This window comes from Capricornis sumatraensis, chromosome 7 (assembly GCF_032405125.1).
Source record: "Capricornis sumatraensis isolate serow.1 chromosome 7, serow.2, whole genome shotgun sequence".
Lineage (NCBI taxonomy): Eukaryota > Metazoa > Chordata > Mammalia > Artiodactyla > Bovidae > Capricornis > Capricornis sumatraensis.
The window spans coordinates 29,111,425-29,133,285 of NC_091075.1; the positions used below are offsets into that span (position 1 = coordinate 29,111,425).

The window sequence follows — 21,861 nt, forward strand, 5'->3', positions numbered from 1 at the left end:
TGCTCTAATTTTGCTTGCTATTTTCTTTATAACAGTCACTTTTACTTCTCTAGCCCTGTCCTGCTCCCATTCTCATCCTAGTTTTTAAATGTTACTTTCTTTTTTATCTTTGTTACTTGTCTTGTTTCTTCCTTTTCTTCTGTTTGCATTTTCACTTTGCTAGTAGTACTCTTGCCTGGAAACTCCCATGGATGGAGGAGCCTGGTAGGCTGCAGTCCATGGGGTCGCTGAGGGTTGGACACGACTGAGCGACTTCACTTTCACTTTTCACTTTCGTGCATTGGAGAAGGAAATGGCAACCCACTCCAGTGTTCTTGCCTGGAGAATCCCAGGGACGGGGGAGCCTGGTGGGCTGCTGTCTATGGGGTCACACAGAGTCGGACACGACTGAAGCGATTTAGCAGCAGCAGCAGCAGCAGTAGGATTGTATCCATATATATTGCACTCCTAACTGCTTCAGATGGTTCATCATTTCCATAATTTGTCTACTCTTTGGTTTGCTGCCTTCACTGTATCTTTTATTTGGACTTGTTTTAGCTCCTTCTGGTAGTCAATATTTTATACCATTTTTTCTTTATTACTTCTTGTTTATTGATTGAGTCATAATTACTCTGGGAGATTTGATATGGTATAAAAATGGAAATACTTGCTGGATGGGAGGAGAGTTTGGGGGAGCATAGATATGTGTAGTTACACTAGAAGTATAGTGTAATTATATTTCTCAATCCTCATCCCAATTCCCAAGAAGGCTAGTACTAAATATTGTGCTAACCATCGGACAGTGGCATTCATCTCCTGTGCTAGTAAGGTTAAGCTTAAAATCTTGAATGCTCGGCTTCAGCATTATGCGAACCAAGAACTTCCAGATGATGAAGCTGGGTTTAGAAAAGGTAGAGGAACCAGAGATCAAATTGCCAACATTTGCTGTATCATAGGGAAAACTAGGGAGTTCCAGAAAAACAGCTGCCTCTGTTTCATTGACTCTGCCAAAACCTTTAACTATGTGGATCATAATAAACTGTGGAAAGATCTTAAAGATATTGGAATACCAGACTATCTTACCTGTTTCCTGAGAAACCTATAAGCGGGTCAAAAAGCAACAGTTAGAACCCTGTATTTTACAGCTGAGTGGTTCAAGATTGAGAAAGGAGTATGGCAGGGCTGTCTGCTGTCACCTTGCTTGTTTAATTTATATGCTGAGGACATCCTTGAGAAATGCTGGCTGGATGAGTTACAAACTGGAATCAAAATAGGTGGGAGAAACATCAACAACCTCAGATATGCGGATTATACCACTCTAATGTCAGAAACCAAAGAAGAACTAAAGCGCCTTTTGATGAGTATGAAGGAGGAGAGTGAAAGACCTGGCTTAAAAATAAATATTAAAAAAACTAAGATCATGGTATCCGGCCCCATTACTGCATGGCAAATAGAGGGAGGAAAGGTGGAAATCTTGACAGATTTCCTCCTCTTGGGCTCCAAAAATCACTGCGGATAGTGACTACAGCCATGAAATCAGAAGACGTTTGCTTCTTGGCAGGAAAGCTATGACAAACCTAGACACCGTGTTGAAAAGCAGAGGCATTACTCTGCCGACAAAGGTCTGTAAAGTCGAAGCTATCATCTTCCCATTGGTTCCATACACTGAGAGCTGGACTGTAAAGAAGGCGGGGTGCCTAAGAACTGATGCCTTTGAACTGTGGTGCTGGACAAGACTCCTGAGAGTCCCTTGGCCAGCAAGGAGATAAAGCAAGTCAATCTTAATGGAAATCAACCTTGAATGCCCACTGGAAGGACTGATGCTGAAGTTGAAACTCCAGGATTTTGGTCATCTGATGCCAATAGTCGACTCATTGGAAAAGTCCCTGATGCTGGGAAAGATTGAGGGCAGAAAGAGAAGAGGGTGTCAGAGGATGAGATGGCTGGATGGCATCACCAATGCAGTGGACATGAATTTGGGCAACTTTGGGAGATGGTGAGGGACAGAGAGGCCTGGCATGCTGCAGTCTATGGGGTCACACGGAGTCGGATACGACTGGGTAACTGAACAACAAGAAGAGGAAACTATCACGTTAATCAGCCATACTCCAATACAAAATAAAAAGTTTAAAAAATGAAAATATTTGACTATTCTAAATGGAAAGATAGGCCTATAGGTTTTTTTTTTTTTAATTTGGGAAACAGACCTAAATGATATGTGACTCTTTTGATATCCCTAGTATAAATATTTTTATCCATAAAACTATTTTGAAAATGTTTGTTGAATTTTGTGTAAAAAAAAATCAACAAAGTCAGCATTTAATAGTGAACTGAGATGTTCTATGCATTGTTTAACTCATAGTAATGTGTAAACAAAAAAGTAATGACAATTATGTAACCTAAGCATTTGTTTTTCTATTATCTGTTTTATAATCTGCTTATGTTCAATATAGCTCATTGGAAATGTTTAATGTGAAACTGTTTCCCCAGAATTCTGTTTAAGAATTAGAAAAACTGTATGCCACCAAACACTTCACATATAATTATCTGCTGTAATCATTATGACTTTGAGAATTGGTTATTAATATTTCTAATTATAGAAGAAGAGTCAAATCTGAAGTTTAGAGAAGTTAGGTGATTTGTGCAAGGTCACGTAGCTAGTAGGTAGCAATCTTAGGATTCACATCAGGCTGTCTTACTTCAGAGCTGTTGCTTACTTGGTTTATTATTCTCACTTGTAAGTAAGTAAAGTAAAGTTGCTCAGTTGTGTCCGACTCTTTGCGACCCCATGGACTGTAGCCTATCAGGCTCCTCCATCCATGGGATTTTCCAGGCAAGAGTGCTGGAGTGGATTGCCATTTCCTTCTCCAGGGGATCTTCCCAACCCAGGAATTGAAGCCAGGTCTCCCACATTGCAGGCAGATGCTTTACCATCTGAGCCACCAGGGAACTTGAGGTTGTGTAAATTTCAGGGAAAATAAGCTTCCTTTTCATTTTCAAAGATCTTTCTTTATGCCTTTTTTCCTGATTGTCATGTGATATAAGTAGCATTAATTGTTTTTCCCTTGGGACTTCCCCAATGGCTCAGCAGGTAGAGAATCTGCCTGCAATGCAGGAGACCCAGGAGGCACAGGTTCAATCCCTGGGTCAGGAAGATCCCCTGGAGGAGGGCATGGCAACCCACTCCAGTATTCTTGCCTGGAGAATCCCAGGGACAGAGGAGCCTGGCAGGCTACAGTCCACAGGGCTGCAAGGAGTTGGACATGACTCAAGTGGCTTAGCACCTACTGAGGATATATTGGCCTAACAACACCCAGATGTGTTTATCATCAAGAACATGATCTTACTGAATACTTTTTAAGCAGGAAATATTGGTGTAAAAATATTCTCTTAGCTTATATAGACATTTATATATTTGAAATTGAGAATAAGTTTTTTTTTCTTGATTTTTAAAGGAAAAAGCCACCTCATTATGAAAATGTAAACATCAAGAAAGATCAACAGAAAAATAGTCGCTCAAATCTCCGACGACTTAATGAAGTAAAAATATTGAAGGAAGAAAAAGAGGTAAATTAAAAATTAGCCATTTCATCCGCTTTCTAGATTTTAAGATAATTGAATCTTAAAACAAAGTTAGAGTACTCTTAGATGTACTGTGCCTGGTAGGTAGTTGTCATTCAGTGAATTTTGTGGAAGGAACTAAGGAACTATATTTAAAATTTCCTTCAAGAGATCACTATTTCCGCTTGAGCACCTCTTGTGATTAAAAAACTCCATACCCTTGAGGTTTCTTGTTCCAGTAGTAGACTACTCTGTTTCTTACAATTTCCTTCCTAAATGGACTTAAATTTACCTGCTTGCTATCTTCTTAATTCTCCGTTTTCCTATGACTTCTCTTGAATCTGCCTTCAAACCTTTGCTCGTAAGGATAAATGTTCTAAATACCTTTGATTTTTCTCAGTATTTAACTTCAAGATAACTTATCTTCCTTTGAGGTTATTGGGGATCTTCAGTTTTTGACTTTTTCTCTCTTTAAAATATGAAATAGAGAACTAAGAATAATATTCTTGGTACAGAGTCTGAATAGTACCTAGTTTTTATTTTCATTGTTCTAGGTAGCTTATATTTATTAATATAAAACTCTAAATGCCATTAACTTTTTTTTGTAGCTATGCTTCAGTTTAATCATTTGGAACTTGCAGTCATAAAAACCTTGGATTTTTTGTAGTCACAGAAACCTTGAATTTTTTTAAAGTTTATATTTAAACTTAAAAACTTGAAGGTCATAGGATAAACATTTCAAAATGGATCCATTTAGAGGAAGGATAAATGATTCTCAATTGAGAAATCAATGAGTATTTCAATAAGAATTTTCTCTGCATTTGATTTCCTTGGTTTTTCCTCTGAATATTAATCAGCAGTGAAAAATATTGCTTATAGAGTTATTAGAAAAAGATACATTAACAGGGAAATATAATGCAGTTGTTTTCATAGAATAATAATTATAAATTTCAAACAAGATAAAAAGAGTGTTAATTTAGAATCATGAGAGAGATTGGTCTGTTATATTGTAATGTGTTTGTCTGGTTTTAGTATTAAGGTAATACTGACCTCATACAATGAGTTAAGTATTCCTTCTACTTGTGTCCTCTGAAAGAGACTGTAGAGAATTGGTATAATTTTTTCCCCTAAATGTTTGGTAGAATTTACCAGTAAACCCATCTGGGTCTGGTACTTTTAGTTTTGGAAGGCTGTCTTGATTTCTTTAATAGATTTAAACCTATTCAGATTATCTGTTTCTTCTTATGAGAAGTTGGCAGTTGAACCTTTTAAGGAAGTGGTTTGTTTCATCTAGGTTATCAAATTTATGGGCATAGAGTTGTTCATAACATTCCTTTATTCTCCTAATGTATACAGGGTCTATAGTTATGTCTCCCCCTTCATTTATAATATTAGTGATTTATGTCTTCTCTCATTTTTCTTAATTTGCCAGGTGAGAGGTTTATAAATTTTATTAATCTTTTCGAAGAACCAGCTTTTGGTTTTGTTGCTTTTCTCTGTTCATTTCTTAGTTTTAATTTCATTGATTTTTTTTCTCTAATTCTTTATTAGAATTAATTCTTAATTTCTTTTTTTGGGTATTATTTTGGTATTTAATATTTTACTTGGGTATTTAATATTTTATTTTGTATTTGCTCTTTTAAAATTTTTTCCTAAGGTGGTAACTTAGATGCTCATATGTGTTTTTAGTGGTATAAATTTCCCTGTAAGAGCTGTTTATCCTGTATCTCACAACTTTTGATTGTTTCTGTATTCATTTTCATTTAGTTCAAAATATTTTAAAATTTCTCTTGAGATTTCTTCTTTGATCCATGTGTTATTTAGAATTGTGATGCTTAATCTCCATGTATTTTGTGAGTTTCCAATGATATTTCCGTTTTTGGTTTCTAATTTAATTCTGCATGGTCTGAGAACAGACGTCATATGATTTCTAGTCTGTTAAATTTGTGAAAGTGTGTTTGTGACTCAAAACGTGGTCTGTCTTGGTAAATGTTCTGTATGAGCTTGAGAAGAATGTATTCTGCTGTTGTTGGATGAAGTAGCATGTAGGTGTCAATTACATCTAGTTGACTGATGGTGTTATTGAGTTCAAGCGTGTCCTTATGGATTTTATGCCCACTGGTCTGTCCACTTCTGAGAGAGGGTGAAGTCTCCAACTGTGATAGGGAATTCATTTATTTCTCCTTGCAGTCCTATCAGTTTTTGCCTCATTTAGTTGATGCTCTGTTGTTAGGTGCCTACACCTTAATGATTATTATGTCTTTTTAGAGAACTGACCCCTTTACCATTATGTAATGACCTTCTTTATCTCTGATAATTATCTTTACTTTGAAGTATACTCTTTCTGAATAAAAAGCTTTCTCTGGTGGCTCAGATGGTAACGAATCTGCCTGCAGTGCAGGTAGATCTGGATTTGATCCCTAGGTTGGGAAGATCCCCCAGAGAAGAAAATGGCTACCCACACCAGTATTCTTGCATGGAGAATTCCATGGACAGAGGAGCCTGGTGGGCTATGGTCCATGGGGTTGCAAAGAGATGGACACAACTGAACAACTAACACTTTCACTCTTGCTTTCTTTTGATTAGCATTAATGTGGTATATTGTCCTCTATCCATTTACTTTACATTTATATGTCTTTATATTTAAAGTGGGATTTTTGTAGACAAGGCTTACTATACAAGAATAGTGGTATCTTTGATCCACTCTGACAATCTGGCTTTTAACTAGTGCATTTAGATCATTGACATGAATGATTATTGATATAGTTAAATTAGTATACACTACTGTTTTCTGTTTGACCTTATTCTTTCTTTTTTTTTTTTTTGCCTATGCTGCACAGCTTCTAAGATCTCAGGAACCTAGGCCATGGTTGTGAAAGCCCAGAATCCTACCCACTAGGCCATAAGGAGCTCCCACATTGTTGATATTTTTGTTGTTCATTTTTTCCCCCTGACTTTTGTGGCTTTGAGTATTTTGTATGATTCCTTTTCTGTCCTTTCTTAGAATATAGCTATACTTCATTTTTTACTTTTTAAGAGTTCAGTTCAGTTTAGTCGCTCAGTCGTGTCCGACTCTTTGCGACGCCATGAATCACAGCACGCCAGGCCTCCCTGTCCATCACCATCTCCTGGAGTTCACTCAAACTCACGTCCATCGAATTGGTGATGCCATCCAGCCATCTCATCCTCTGTTGTCCCCTTCTCCTCCTGCCCCCAATCCCTCCCAGCATCAGAGTCTTTTCCAATGAGTCAATTCTTCACATGAGGTGGCCAAAGTACTGGAGTTTCAGCTTTAGCATCATTCTTTCCAAAGAACACCCAGGGCTGATCTCCTTCAGAATGGACTGGTTGGATCTCCTTGCAGTCCAAGGGACTCTCAAGAGTCTTCTTCAACACCACAGTTCAAAAGCATCAGTTCTTTGGTGCTCAGCTTTCTTCACGCTCCAGCTCTCACATCCATACATTTTAAGTGTTAGTTCAGGTTTATAACTAATTCTGGTCTACTTTTAAATAATACTGCACTACTTCATGGGTAGTGTGAGTACCTTGTAATTGAAAAAAAATCCTAGTTTTTCCTTTCCATTGCTTGCATCATTGTTGTCATACATTTCACTTATATTTAAGCATATAGAAACATATGCATATGTATGTGTATATATATGTGTACACACATACATAATTGAATATACTGTTGCTATTATTTTGAGCAAAATATTTGAGAAAAATAATAATGGCTCTGTTAGACCCATAAAGAATAAGAAAAATAAAACATTTTTGTTTTACCTGTACTTGCACATACTTCAATTCTCTTTCTTTATGCAGATCCAGATTTTGGACCTGTATTACTTTCCTTCTTTTTAAGAAACATACCATTTCTTGTAAGGCAAGTCTACTAGCAACAAATTTCATCAATTTTTGTTTGTCTAAGAAAGTATTTCTCTTTCACTTTTAAAGGACAATTTCATAGCATGCAGAATTCTAGATTTTTTTTTTCTCTCAACACTTTATTTCACCCTACTCTCTTCTTGCTTGCAAAGTTTCTTTGGAGAAATCAGGTGTAATTTTTGTTCCTCTTTATGTAAGGTGTTTTTTTTTTTTTTTCTGGCTTCTTCCAGGATTTTTTCTTTATCTAATTCTGTATTTTGAAGACAATATGCCTAGGTATAGTTTTTCAACAGTTATCCTCGTTTCAGGGACATTGGTGTTCTCTGAGCTTTCTAGATCTGTGGTTTGATGTCCAACATTAATTTGGGGGAAATTCTTGGTCATTATTTTTTCACATATTTCTTCTGTTCCTTTTTCTTTCTTCTTCTTCTAGTATTACCAGTTGTTATTATTGTTTAGTCACGAAGACATGTCTGACTCTTTTGCAATCCCATGGACTGTAGCCCACCAGGCTCCTCTGTCCATGGAATTCTCCAGGCAAGATTACTTGAGTGGGTTGCCATTTCCTTCTCCAGTGGGATCTTCCTGACCCAGGAATTGCACCCACTTCTTCAGTTTGGCAGATGGATTCTTTACCACTGAGTCACCTGGAAAGCCCAGTACTACCATTATACATATATTAAACCTTTGGAGGTGTCTCCCAGTGTTTGGATAGTCTGTTTTGATTTTTTTTCCAGTTTTTGTTCTCTTTGCTACTTAGTTTTGGAGATTTCTATTGATATATCCTCAAGGCTAGAGATTGTTTTTTCAGTTTTCTCCAGTTTCCTGATAAACCTGCAAAGGCATTTTTCACTTGTGTTCTTGTTTCTGGTCTCTAACATTTATTTTTAAATTTTCCTTTTTCTTTTAGGATTTTATCTCCCTTCTTCCATTGCTTACTTGTCCATATATTCTGTCATTTTTTCCTGTAATAGATAAATTAGCTTATTAATCATACATATTTAAAATTCCCAATCTGATTGATTTCACCATCTCTGCTGTGCCTGGTTCCCAGTTGTGTTGTTTACTATCTCTTCTAAAGGAGTTTTTGCTTTCTAATATTTGGTGTAATTTTTTCTTGATAACTGAATGTATTAGTCAGCTTGAGTTGCTATAAAAGAATGTCATAGATTGGGTGTCTTATAGGCAACAGAAATGTATTTCTTATAGTTCCATGAGGCTGAGAAGTCTAAGATGAAGGTGCCAGCAAATTCATTGCCTATTGAGGGTCTGTGTCCTACTCACAGACATCTTTTTGTTGTGTTTTTGCATAGTGGCAGGAGCAAGGGAACTGTCTGGGATTTTTTTTTTTTTTTTAAGTAAAGGCACAAATTTCATTCATGAGAGCTCTACCCTCATGAGTGAATCACTTCCCAGAGGCACTGCCTTCAAGTACCGTCACATTGGGGGAATAGGTTTAAATGTGTATCTTTCAGGGACAAAAGCATTAAATCTCTAGCACTTGACATGATTTATCAGGTAAAGAAACTGATGAAAATATGCCTTTTGTAATATGGTCTGGGGAAGGAGGAGTGTTCCACAATCCTATGACTAGCTCTTAATCTTTTAGTGAGCCCATGTCTCTGGACTGTGAACTTCACAAATGTTTCTCAGTGTTTTTCTCTCTCCTTAGCTGGAATAGAGTGGCTAGTGGGGCCTGGAGTTGGGTATTTTCTTTATTTTGTGTGGAAGGCAAGACTGGGGTTTTTTTCTTACACCAAGTTTCCTAGATGTGAATAATAATGCAGCAGTTTAGACTGTGGCTAATGATATTCTCCTGAGAGCAGGCTTTGTAAAGATAAACAGAGTGTTCTGGTATATTTCAAAATGATTCCTTTCCCTCTGTCTCTGCCAGAAACTTAAGGGGATTTTGCTCCAGTATTTACTGTGAGAATCTAAGTTGAGCTCCTGGAGTAGATGAAAATTGTGAGGTCCTCCTCTATGACTGAGACCCTGGAGTTTTTAACTTTCAGACTTGTCTGGGTGGAGCCTCCAGCAATACATCAAATATAGTTCAGATTTTCCTGCCTCGGCAGTGGTTCCCACACTGGTTTCTATGTGTAAGTTTCTGCTCTTGTAAGCTGTGAGTTCTTGTATTGGCTTGTCTGTCTCTCCAGTCTAGGGGGCAGCCGTTTTGCCCTGTGTTCTCTGCGCTCTCATGGATTCAAGAAGAGTTTGATTTTTCATGCTGTTCAGGTTTTTACTTGTTGTCTGGGAAGAGTGTCAACATTAAAGTTTCTTTTACATGTGGGACTGGAGACTGGAAGTCAGGAAACAAGTTTTTTAAACATAAAATATTTTCTGGCAGTGACATCAGCAAGATGGTGAACTCGGAGTCCCAACATTCTTCTTTCCCCGTAAAATAGTAACACTCAATAAACAACTATATCCTGATGAAAATAGCTCTGGGAAAGCTCTGCAGTACAATGAAGAAGCTACGGAGGCCTCAAGGAGCTTCAAAACTAAGGATGGTCACGTAGAAAATTGTAGAAGGCATTTTGCCTGCATGACCCCATCTCTCAGTCCAGAGCTAAGTTATGAAAGACATACAGAATACTTTATCTAAAGTAAAAGTTCAATTATTAAGACAAAAGAAGAAGAAAATCACATCAGAAAGGTGATTTTCCCCATGCGTGGGAAAGGGAGTGGGAGTTCTCTTGGAGCTGGTCTGGTATAGGCACATCCCTGCTGCAGTGGTGGCCGTGTCTGAGAGCCTGCACAGAGCCAGGGTCTTGGCTGCACGTGGTGGGTGCTGGATCCAGCCCTGCGGGGTGAGTAGCGGAGGCTGTGGCAGGTCCTTCTCCAAGGGAGGCATAGTAACATGAAATGGAGGCAGTTCCATCAGCTGGCTTCTACTAACTTTGTGTTTTGTTCTTGTTTCTTTTGGTATTGTTTATTTGAGATTTTTCTTGTTTTCTAAGTTAGCTGGTATCACTGTAAGCTTCCCTGTTAGACCTGCTTTGGCTGCATCCCGTTGGTTTTGGATTGTCATTATCTTCATTTTCATTTGTCTCTGCTGCTGCTGCTGCTGCTAAGTCACTTCAGTCGTGCCCGACTCTGTGCGACCCATAGACGGCAGCTCACTAGGCTCCCCCGTCCCTGGGATTCTCCAGGCAAGAACACTGGAGTGGGTTGCCGTTTCCTTCTCCTAGGTATTTTAAAAAATTTCCTCTTTAATCTCTTCAGTGATCCATTGGTGACTCATAACACACTGTTTGTGCTCTTCACAGTTTTTTTCTTATAGTTGATTTCTAATCTCATGGTGTTGTGGTCACAAAAGATGCCTGATATGATTTCAGTTTTCTTAAATTTACCAAGGCTTGCTTTGTGGCTGACATTATTGCTTTAAATATTTTCTCTTTATCCTTAATTTTTGCCATTTTAATTGCAATCTACGTTGGCCTGTTCCTCTTTGAGTTAATCCTGTGTGAGACTCTTGGTGCTTCTCGGACTTTGATGTATGTTTTCTTTCCCAGGTTAGGGAAGTTTTCAGTTATTATGTCTTCAGTAGTTTCTCAGGCCCTTTCTCTCTCTCTCATTCTTCTAGGACCCCTATAATTCAAATATTAATGTGTTTGATATTGTCCTGAGGTCTTTTAAGCTGCCCTCATTTCTTTTCATTCTTTTGTTCTTTCTCCTTTTCGGTGGCAGTGATTTCTATTATTCTGTCTGATCCATTTCTCTGTATCATTTAGTCTCCTCTTAATTCCTTTTGGTGTATTTTTCATTTCAGTTATTGTGTTCTTCATCTCTGTTTGATTGTTCTTATATTTTCCAACTCTTTGTTGAACACTGTGTACCTATTTTCTCAAATTCTTTGGTCATCTCTAGAATCATTACTCTGGAGTCTTTCTTGGTAGATTGCCTGTTTCCACTTTACTTAGTTCTTCCGGAATTTTATCTTATTCCTTTGTCTGGAACATATTCATCACTGGCTCATTTTGTCCAGGTTGCAATTTTGTTTTTATGTATTCGTTTTTCAATTTTATTTTATGTATTTTTATGTACATTAGTTATGTTTCTCAACCTTGTAGAAGTGACCTTCCGTAGGGGATATCCTATGTGTCTTAGCAGCGCACTCTCCTCTTATCACCCAAGCTATATGCTGGAGGGGTTCCTCATATGAGGGCTGTTGTGTCCTTATTTGTAAGTGTTTGGGTAGGCTTTGCTGGCTCCTCGTCCAGTGGGTTGCCACGCCCCACCTTGTGTGGGAGCTACTGGCTGTTGTTTAGTGGAGTCTGGTCACCAGGTGGTTAGATTCAGGACCCTAGGGGACCCTGGGGCTAGTACTGCCTCAGTGGTGGGCAGTGTAGGGTCCTGAAGACTTTGGGACTGTTGCCTGCCCACTGGTGGGTGATGCCTGTTCCTGGGGTTAGTGCCAGACTCTTGGCAGGCAGAAGTGTTCCTGGAGTCTGGCGGTAGGGCCCAGGGATCTCAGAGCTTGTTTCAGACTATTTGTGTGTTTGTGGGGGGTTCTTCACACAGTTTGGTGTGGGATCTGGAGTGTCTTGAAGCTTGTATTGGCCTGCTAGTGGGTAGGGCCAGGGCCCACCTGGTCCCAGGGTAAGATCTGGCCTGCTGTAGTGGGGTGGATCTGCAAGCTGTGAGATCATAGTTATTTTGTATATGGTGTTTGCATGAGGCTTGTCTAGAGGCTACTGCAGGCTTCCCACAGGAAGGGCCAGTGCCTGCTCACTGGTGGATTAAGCTGGTCTTAACCCTCTGGTGGGCAGGGTAGTGTCTGGAGGCCTGTTTAGAGGTGATTACGGGCTCGAGAAGTCTTTAGACAGCCTGTCTGGTGATAAGTGAAGTTGTGTTCCTGCTCAATTAGTTATTTGGCCTGAAATGTCCCTATACCACCTACAGGCTACTGGGTGTGGCCAAGTCTTGGCACAAATGAGCTAAGATGGCAGCCACCAACAACATTGTTACTACAGTAGAATGTTCCGAAGTACGGCTACCACCAGTGTTTTTGTTCTCCATGTGAGCCATAGCCACCTCCTAGCTCCATGGGAGGCTCTCCAGGACTAGCAGGAAGCTCTGGCTCAGGCACTTACAAAATTACTGCTTTTTCCCTGGAGTCCACCTTGTCTCGTGGTTCCTTCTTTCTAACATTAGTTGTGGAAGATCTTTCGAAGCTTTTTCTTTGATGGTTGTTCTGAAGATGTGATTTTGGTGTTCTCATGAGAGGAGGTAAGCTCAAGATCTTTGTACTCCACTACCTCTCCAACCTCAAAACTGACTTCTTTTTAATTTAGAGGTTTGCTTTGTTGGAAAAAATAGCTTTATTCAGATATAATTCAAGTGTAATATAATTATTGAAAGTATATAATTTCATGGTTTAGTATGTTTTCAGAGTTGTACAACTGTCACCACAATCAATTCTAGAATATTTTAATTCACCCCAATAAGTGGTCATTTCCATCCCCCTCCAATCCTCTTAGCTCTAGGCAATCAATAATTTATTTTCTGGCTCTGTAGATTTGTTTCTCTGAACATTTCATATGTATGGAATCATACACATTTGTCCTTTATTGACTTCTTTCATTTGGCATAGGAGGTAGCATGTATCAATGTTTTATTTCTTTTCATGGCTGAATAATATTACATTGTATGGATATACCACATTTTGTTTATCCATTCATTAGTCGACACACATTTGGGTCATAATCACTTTTTGGCTAAGAAGAAAAGTAGTAAGTATAGCAATATGCTAAGTGAAAGCATAAGAATAAAGCCATGAACATTTGTGTATGAGACTTTTATGGACATATGTTTTCAATTCTCTTGGATAGGTGTAGAATTTCTGTGTAATACTGTAGTTCTAACTTTTTGTGGTACAAACAGGTGCACTATTTTATATTGTGACCACTAAAATATGAAGGTTCTAATTTCTTTCCACCATTGCAGCACTTGCTATAGTTTTTCTTTTTGATTATGGCCATCCTAGTGGGTGTGAAGTGATATATTTTTACAGTTTGATTTACATTTCCTAAACATTAATGGTGATGGACAGGGAGGCCTGGCATGCTGCGATTCATGGGGTTGCAAAGAGCTGTACACGACTGAAGGACTGAACTGACTGAAACATTAATGATATTAAGTATCTTTTCATACACTTACTGGTCACTTGTATATCTTCCTTAGAGAAATGTCTATCTAGACTTGGCCCATTTAAAATTTTTATTGTCTTTTTGTTACTGACTTTTAGGAGTTCTGTAAATTTGATTTGTTTTTCTCTTAACTTATGATTAATTTGAATAACATATACAAGAATATGAAATCTTTTTAAAAAATGTGTTTATGTCCCCAATCAAACCATTATTCTTAGAGAACAGGAATCTTTCATTGTACTTTCTTTTTTTTTTTTTTTGTATTCCTATAGTTAGTGGAGTAAGATACATAATGTTTTTTGAATGAATGATTACAAATTTGAAAAATATACAGTATTATTTTAAAATATGAATTTAGAGAAAGAATTTTAAGGTTTTCTCTTGCTTTCCATGTATAATATTGCCTTAGACATAAATTTTAAAGCAATAAACTAATTAGGCAAGTAAATGCTCTAATGTCTTTGGATGTAAATATTTTCTGATGGTACAGCAAAATACAAGATATAATAATATGAATTGTTGTTGTTGGTTGCTAAGTCATGTCAGACTCTTTTGTGATCCCATAGACCGTAGCCCTCCAGGCTCCTCTGTCCATGGGATTTCCCAGGTAAGAATACTAGAGTGGGTTGCCATTTCCTTTTGCAAGGGATCTTCTTGACCCAGTGATCGAACCCCCATCTCCTGCATTGGTAGGGGGATTCTTTACCACGGAAACCCAATAATATGCATATAAACATGAATATTCATAACTTAAATATAAATATGATAATATGAATGATTGTGATTTTTGTTTATTATATACTTGGAATCTATTTAATTCTGTTGTATGCACAATATTATTACAATATATCTTTTGAATTTATTCTGGCATTTGACTCTATTGATAAATTCTGTTAAGAAATACAAATATATCTCTAATGGTTTTGTAATTCTGTGAATACCCTAAAAACACCCGAGTTGTACATTTTAATGGATAAATTATATAAGATATAATGTACAAAATTATATCTCAATATAGCTGATATATACATGAGAAAAGAAAAGAAATCCAAATATTAACTTTTATTCAACCTGAATGTTTTCCACAGGAATATGTCTTGCCTTTGGCAATGAAAATTCTTGTTAGTATTCTCTTTAATATTAACGAAGTCTTTAATATATATAAATACTTAAGTTATTTCTATTGAGACTCTTTGATTTGGTAATAAAAGACTTAAGAAATTGCTGTAAATAGCTCTTGATCAGTTAAAAATCTAAGTAAAATTTCACTGAAAGTAAAGTCATTCAGTCATGTCCGACTCTTTGCAACACCATGGACTATAGCCTACTAGGCTCCTTTGTCCATGGGATTTTCCAGGCAAGAATACTGGAATGGGTTGCCATTTCTTTTTTCAAAATTTCACTAGGTGGCGCCAATAGTTTGAGTCTTTATTGACAGAAAACCTTATTTATTTGTTAATTTCCCATATTCATTAAAATAAATGGTTAAAAATTATGTGGTATGAAAATTTGCCTTGTAGTTATCCTGAGCAGACCTAAATTGGAAGTTTTATTTGTTTGGAATTTCTGCCGGATAGAAATAACTTGGAACCATATATTTAAAAATGTTATTTAAATTCTAGTTGCAGACTGAGTTATAGATTTTTCATTTCATTTATCTATCAATATATAAATTTAGGAAAACTGTTAGAATTTTAAAGTTATCTTAAAGTTGTAATTTATAAACTTGGTTTTCCTATAGATTAGAATATACCTAAAAATAATGTACTTGTCTGAAGTAAATATTAGGTAGAAACATCTACCTAAGATATTAAGTAGAAATCTTCAAGTAGAAAGTTGTAGTTTGAAATAAGTAAAAATATGCTAAAAAGATTAATAACGACATAAGCGGCAGAAATAATATATAGCCTTTTGTGACTATTTTTGAAGTCTGTCATTAGAATAATTCTAATGATTTTCTTTTAGGGTGAATGGTTCCAATATTTCTGACCCCAAATTTCACCTTTTCATTTTTCATTGCTAGCCTTTAATATTTATTAAACTTCCTGATTAGTGGGCATTATAACAGATACTTGGTAATTTATTGCAGCTAGCAGTATGTAGTGGTAACCTTGAAAGAAATGAACTTTGAGGATAAACAAACATTTAGGAAGATTTGCAGAAAATTATTTTCTCCCGAAACACAAATTAATTGTTTGAATTATGGTTACTGTATCTAGAAATCTGAGTGATCACTTTTCTTATTTTTTAAGATATCTTTTCTAAGTTTTAAGTTATGGATTTCAAAGAGAAAAAAGAGAGATCAAGAAAGGTTGGAGGAAAAGATAGAATCATTAAAATATGAATTGAGAAAATTGTGTGAGAAAAGCAGTGAAGTTGAAGTTGGAAACATTTTTTTTTTAATTGCTTAAACAGTGGTTCAATATCTTTTAAAAGAGCATCTTTCTGTAACTATATAATAGGTTTATTATTAGTGAGTTTTAAATATACTGAAGTCATATTTGTGGAAAAAATGTAAGAACCATGTAAAATAAATAAAGCATTCTTAGATTTATTTGTATTTTAGTGGTAAAGAGTTCAGGTTTTAAAATCACACTGCAATTTCTTGCTCCATTACAACTAGTTGTGTGAGCTTGGGCAACTTACTTTGCCATTCTAAGCCTATATACTTTTCCTTCTAAATCTCTAAAGTATGAATAATAATATACATAAAGATGTGATTGTGAAAATTCAGTGAAATGTGATCACACACACACACACACACACTGCTTAATACAGTGTTTGGCATTTGATAATACCGTGCTGTGGCTAGAAAGATGATGAATATTACAAAGTTTTCTGAATCAAAGGACTTACACATTGATGGATGATACAAATATATAAAGAATTATAAAATGATATCAAAATAAGGTACAGTGAGACTTCAGAAGAGAAAGTCATTGATTCTGCTTGGGGAATGACACAAGTCAGGAAAGAATTCTAAAATGTGTTCATGTTTTAATAAGTAGGTGTTTGTCAAATGGAGTAGAACATTATAGGCAAAGAGGATGTGCAAAGCCATGAAGTTTCAAGCAAAGTAGTTTTTATCTGGGTGATAATGAACTAGTAAATATTTCAAATGGAAGATTCATGAACAGTTTTGTAATTTCAGGAAAATAGGGCAGTAAGCTGTGAATCAAATGGATGGAATGTGGGGAAAGGGAGGACAGGAGAAGTCATGAAGTGATATGTAGTGATTCACATAGTGGATGGCTGTGTGGATGGCATTGATTTTTATCTGGTGGTTAATTTGATATGGGAAGATGACTGGCAAAGTTGAGGATGACATAGATTTCTCATTTAAAATACTGGATAAATGGTGTTGTACAGAGAGAAAATATAGAAAGAAAGCTTACTACACTGTGTGTGTGTGTGTGTGTGTGTGTGTGCGCACGTGTGTGTGTGTGTATACATAGTACTGGGGGATCACATTCTTTTATGCATCTATTTGTTAGATAGGTAGAAATGTTTTAAAGATAGTAGAAAATTGAGAAAAATTTGGACTGGAAATTTAGGAATTAGTCTTTGGGTTAGTTATATAATCCATAAAAGGTGAGGATTGATTGATAGTATTTAATGGATAAATGGAGGAACAGGGATTTCAGAAAGGAAGTAGGAGGATTCAAAATGGTAGGGACAAAATAGGGAGGAGTGATCTCACAGGAGCCAGATGAGGATTGTGTTTCAAGAAAGTAGCTGCCACCTGTCTTATGTACTTTGGATAAGTTAAAAAAATAAGAACTGAAAATGGTCACCTGAACTTTGCAGAATTTTGAGATCAGTGGTTGCTTTAGTAAAGCATTTCTGATGGACTGGGTTGAAGATAGCAGGCTGGTGGTGGATTGAAGAATGGATCTATGGGAAAAAATAGGATCCTGTGAATGTGTCTAAAATGAAAGGCAGAGATAAGCTTTTATCCAGGTTTTTTTTTTTTTGTTCCCTAAAGGAAAGACACTATAATTATCTGCATATGCTATTTACTTTTTGTTAATTTAGGAGTATTTCCAAGAGAAAAGCTAGGTTAATGATTTTAAATAACCTGATAATAATTAGGTTATTAATATTTTAATTCCAGAAGCATTTATAGAAGTGAGTATTGTATGCTTAGCATTACACTAGTTGCCTTAGGACTTCGGAAGGTTAAGAAAAAAGTTTATTTTTTATTTGCCTTTGGAGACACAAGTTATGTAGAAGAAACAATTAGAGAAAAATATATGGTATTCCCTCTAACATTTGCTGAATGAATGAATGTCATTAATCTATGAAGGCTGAAAACAGGGTGTGTGTGAAATATGGGGATATACAGAGTGTTGTTATGTAGTCACTAAGTCATGTCTGACTCTTTTGTGACCCCATGGAGTGTAGCCCACCAGGCTCCTTTGTTTATGGGATTTTCCAAGCAAGAATACTCGAGTTGGGTGCCATTTCCTCCTCCAGGGATGTACGGAGTGAGATGGGCCTTAATACTTCTTATCTTGCTATGCAAAAGTGTTACAGTCTGACCCTTTACTACTCCGACTGTACATACCATAATTCTTCTACATGCATTCAGGACTTTGGTCATATAGAACTGCCCCCTCAGCCCCTACCTCTCTCCCTCTGCATAAACTAGTCTTTTCCCTGCAGTGCTCCCTTTCTCTTCATGCAGCTGACTCCCAGTCGTCAGTGAGATTATTCTCCTAGTTATCTATGCATACCTCAATCGTGGCATTTATCGTACTGTATGATAATTGTCTGTTTCTGCAAAACCATGCCATTCTTGAGGGATTACATCTTATTGAATTTAAATCTCCAGCATATTGTAGATTAAAAGAATTATTGAATGAAGGAAAGAAATCATGTTAAACTATCTCTTAAAGGAAATTCTGGAGAACAGATCGATGGAGAGTAAGCAGATGAGGACATTTTGAGTAGAAATAGAAAACATAACATTTGTTTAGCTGGCAGACTAGTCTAAGTGAGATTGTTTCAGTGAGTACTGAGAGAGCTCTAAAGATGGAAATAATGGAGGGCTTAAATGCAAGCTGGAATGTCCAGATTCCACATAAATTGTAATAGTCATTCTTAAGCAGGAAGACATAGAAAAGTTTTTCAGGTTGTTTATTCTGATAGTTGTATATTTTACAGACTCCCCTTTTCAAATCTAATCTGTTCCTAAAAACATATTGGAGCAAATACTTGGGTAGCAGGAACCTGTGTTTTGTTATTTTATGTGACAAAAAAATAATACAACCAACTTGGCGAAATTGTACATCAATTTCCCTAAACACTCTTAAACAGCTATATAACAGTCACACAAGAATTTCAGCACGGTATTTAAAACACCAGGTACCTAATTAAGGAAAAAAAAGAAAGCATTTATTGAGGACATTGATATGTTTGTGTGCAGTAGACAATAATATTGTTCTATATCAAATATTACTTTTTAATTTGCAAAAGCCTATTCTGTATTGTAAATAAATACTATAATAGTAAGTTATAGGTATTAAAAGTATCTAAATTTTTTGGGTTGATTGTATCCTTAGTTACCTGGCAAAAGCACAGTCTGGGACCAGTTAAATGCTAAGCTTGGGGAGCATGGGGAGGGTGGGAGGGAGTGGGAATGTGCTGAGTACAGTAAGGTGCTCTAAACCAAACAGTAGTGATCACATTAGGATAAGAGCTGAGATAGACTGCAGACTGCTCTGCACTGTCAGCCTACATTTGTGCAGGGCACTTTTCTTGCTGGCATGCATCTTCAGATTCATAATAAGTTCCTATTTAAGTATTGAATTTGAGATAAGATATTTGGCATGTCATTATTTAAATATTTATTTTCAGGTAGTAAAAGTTTGAATAGTGATGTAGAACCTGTTTCATTGGGTTCTTTTATTTATTATTATTTTAAATTTATTTTAAATATAAATTTATTTATATTAATTGGAGGCTAATTACTTTATAATATCGTATTGATTTTGCCATACGTCAACATGAATTCACCACGGGTGTACACGTGTTCCCCATCCTGAACCCCCCTCCCACCTCCCTCCAATACCATCTCTCTGGGTCATCCCAGTGCACCAGCCCCAAGCATCCTATATCATGCATCGAACCTGGACTGGCAATTCGTTTCATATATGATATTATACTTGTTTCAATGCAATTCTCCCAAATCATCCCACCCTCTGCCTCTCCCACAGAGTCCAAAAGACTGTTCTACATATCTGTGTCTCTCTTGCTGTCTTGCATACAGGGTTATTGTTACCATCTTTCTAAATTCCATATATATGTGTTAGTATACTGTATTGGTGTTTTTCTTTCTGGCTTACTTCACTCTGTATAATAGGCTCTAGTTTCATCCACCTCACTAGAACTGATTCAAATGTATTCTTTTTAATGGCTGAGTAATATTCCATTGTGTATATGTACCACAGCTTTCTTATCCGTTCATCTGCTTATGGACGTCTAGGTTGCTTACATGTCCTGGCTATTATAAACAGTGCTGCGATGAACATTGGGGTACACGTGTCTCTTTCAATTCTGGTTTCCTCCATGTGTATGCCCAGCAGTGGGATTGCTGAGTCATAAGGCAGTTCTATTTCCAGTTTTTTAAGGAATCTCCACACTGGTCTCCATAGTGGCTGTACTAGTTTGCATTCCCACCAACAGTGTAAGAGGGTTCCCTTTTCTCCACACCCTCTCCAGCATTTATTGCTTGTAGTTTGGATCGCAGCCATTCTGACTGGCATGAAATGGTACCTCATTGTGGTTTTGATTTGCATTTCTCTGATAATTAGTGATGTTGAGCATCTTTTCGTGTGTTTGTTAGCTATCTGTTTGTCTTCTTTGGAGAAATGTCTATTTAGTTCTTTCACCCACTTTTTGATTGGGTCGTTTATTTTTCTGGAATTGAGCTGCAGGAGTTGCTTGTATATTTTTGAGATTAGTTGTTTGTCAGTTGCTTCATTTGCTATTATTTTCTCCCATTCAGAAGGCTGGCTTTTCACCTTGCTTATAGTTTCCTTTGTTGTGCAGAAGCTTTTAATTTTAATTAGATCCCATTTGTTTATTTTTGCTTTTATTTCCAATATTCTGGGAGGTGGGTCATAGAGGATCCTGCTGTGATTTATGTTGGAGAGTGTTTTGCCTATGTTCTCCTCTAGGAGTTGTATAGTTTCTGGTCTTACGTTTAGATCTTTAATTGATTTTGAGTTTATTTTTGTGTATGGTGTTAGAAAGTGTTCTAGTTTCATTCTTTTACAAGTGGTTGACCAGTTTTCCCAGCACCACTTGTTAAAGAGATTGTCTTTTCTCCATCGTATATTCTTGCCTCCTTTGTCGAAGATTAGGTGTCCGTAGGTGTGTGGATTTATCTCTGGGCTTTCTATTTTGTTCCATTGATCTATATTTCTGTCTTTGTACTAGTATCGTACTGTCTTGATGACTGTGGCTTTGTAGTAGAGCCTGAAGTCAGGCAAGTTGATTCCTCCAGTTCCATTCTTCTTTCTCAAGATTGCTTTGGCTATTCGAGTTTTTTTATATTTCCATGCAAATTGTGAAATTATTTGTTCTAGCTCTGTGAAAAATACCATTGGTAGTTTGATAGGGATTACGTTGAATCTATAGATTGCTTTGGGTAGTATACTCATTTTCAGTATATTGATTCTTCTAATCCATGAACATGGTATATTTCTCCATCTATTAGTGTCCTCTTTGATTTCTTTTTTTTTTTTTTTTTTTTGGTTTGTTTGCTTTCATTTTTTTTTTTTTATTTTTTTTTTGTTTTTTATTTTTTTTAATTTTTTATTTTTTTAATTTTAAAATCTTTAATTCTTACATGTGTTCCCAAACATGAAACCCCCTCCCACCTCCCTCCCCATTCTTTCACCAGTGTTTTATTATAGTTTTCTATATATAGGTCTTTAGTTTCTTTAGGTAGATATATTCCTAAGTATTTTATTCTTTTCGTTGCAATGGTGAATGGAATTGTTTCCTTAATTTCTCTTTCTATTTTCTCATTATTAGTGTATAGGAATGCAAGGGATTTCTGTGTGTTGATTTTATATCCTGTAACTTTACTATATTGATTGATTAGCTCTAGTAATTTTCTGGTGGAGTCTTTAGGGTTTTCTATGTAGTGGATCATGTCATCTGCAAACAGTGAGAGTTTTACTTCTTTTTTTTTCCAATTTGGACTCCTTTTATTTCTTTTTCTGCCTTGTTTGCTATGAGCAAAACTTTCAAAACTATATTGAATAGTAGTGCT

General features: G+C 36.5%; 1 protein-coding gene across 1 annotated transcript in view; it reads left to right on the top strand.

The window, feature by feature from the left end:
- The window catches only part of STPG2 (sperm tail PG-rich repeat containing 2), a 339,045-nt gene that overhangs the window by 38,672 nt on the left and 278,512 nt on the right, over positions 1-21,861 (top strand). Inside the window, exon 5 of the mRNA XM_068974937.1 lies at positions 3,435-3,546. Coding sequence (XP_068831038.1) covers positions 3,435-3,546 — 112 coding nt within the window. The remainder of the gene's footprint in view (positions 1-3,434; positions 3,547-21,861) is intronic.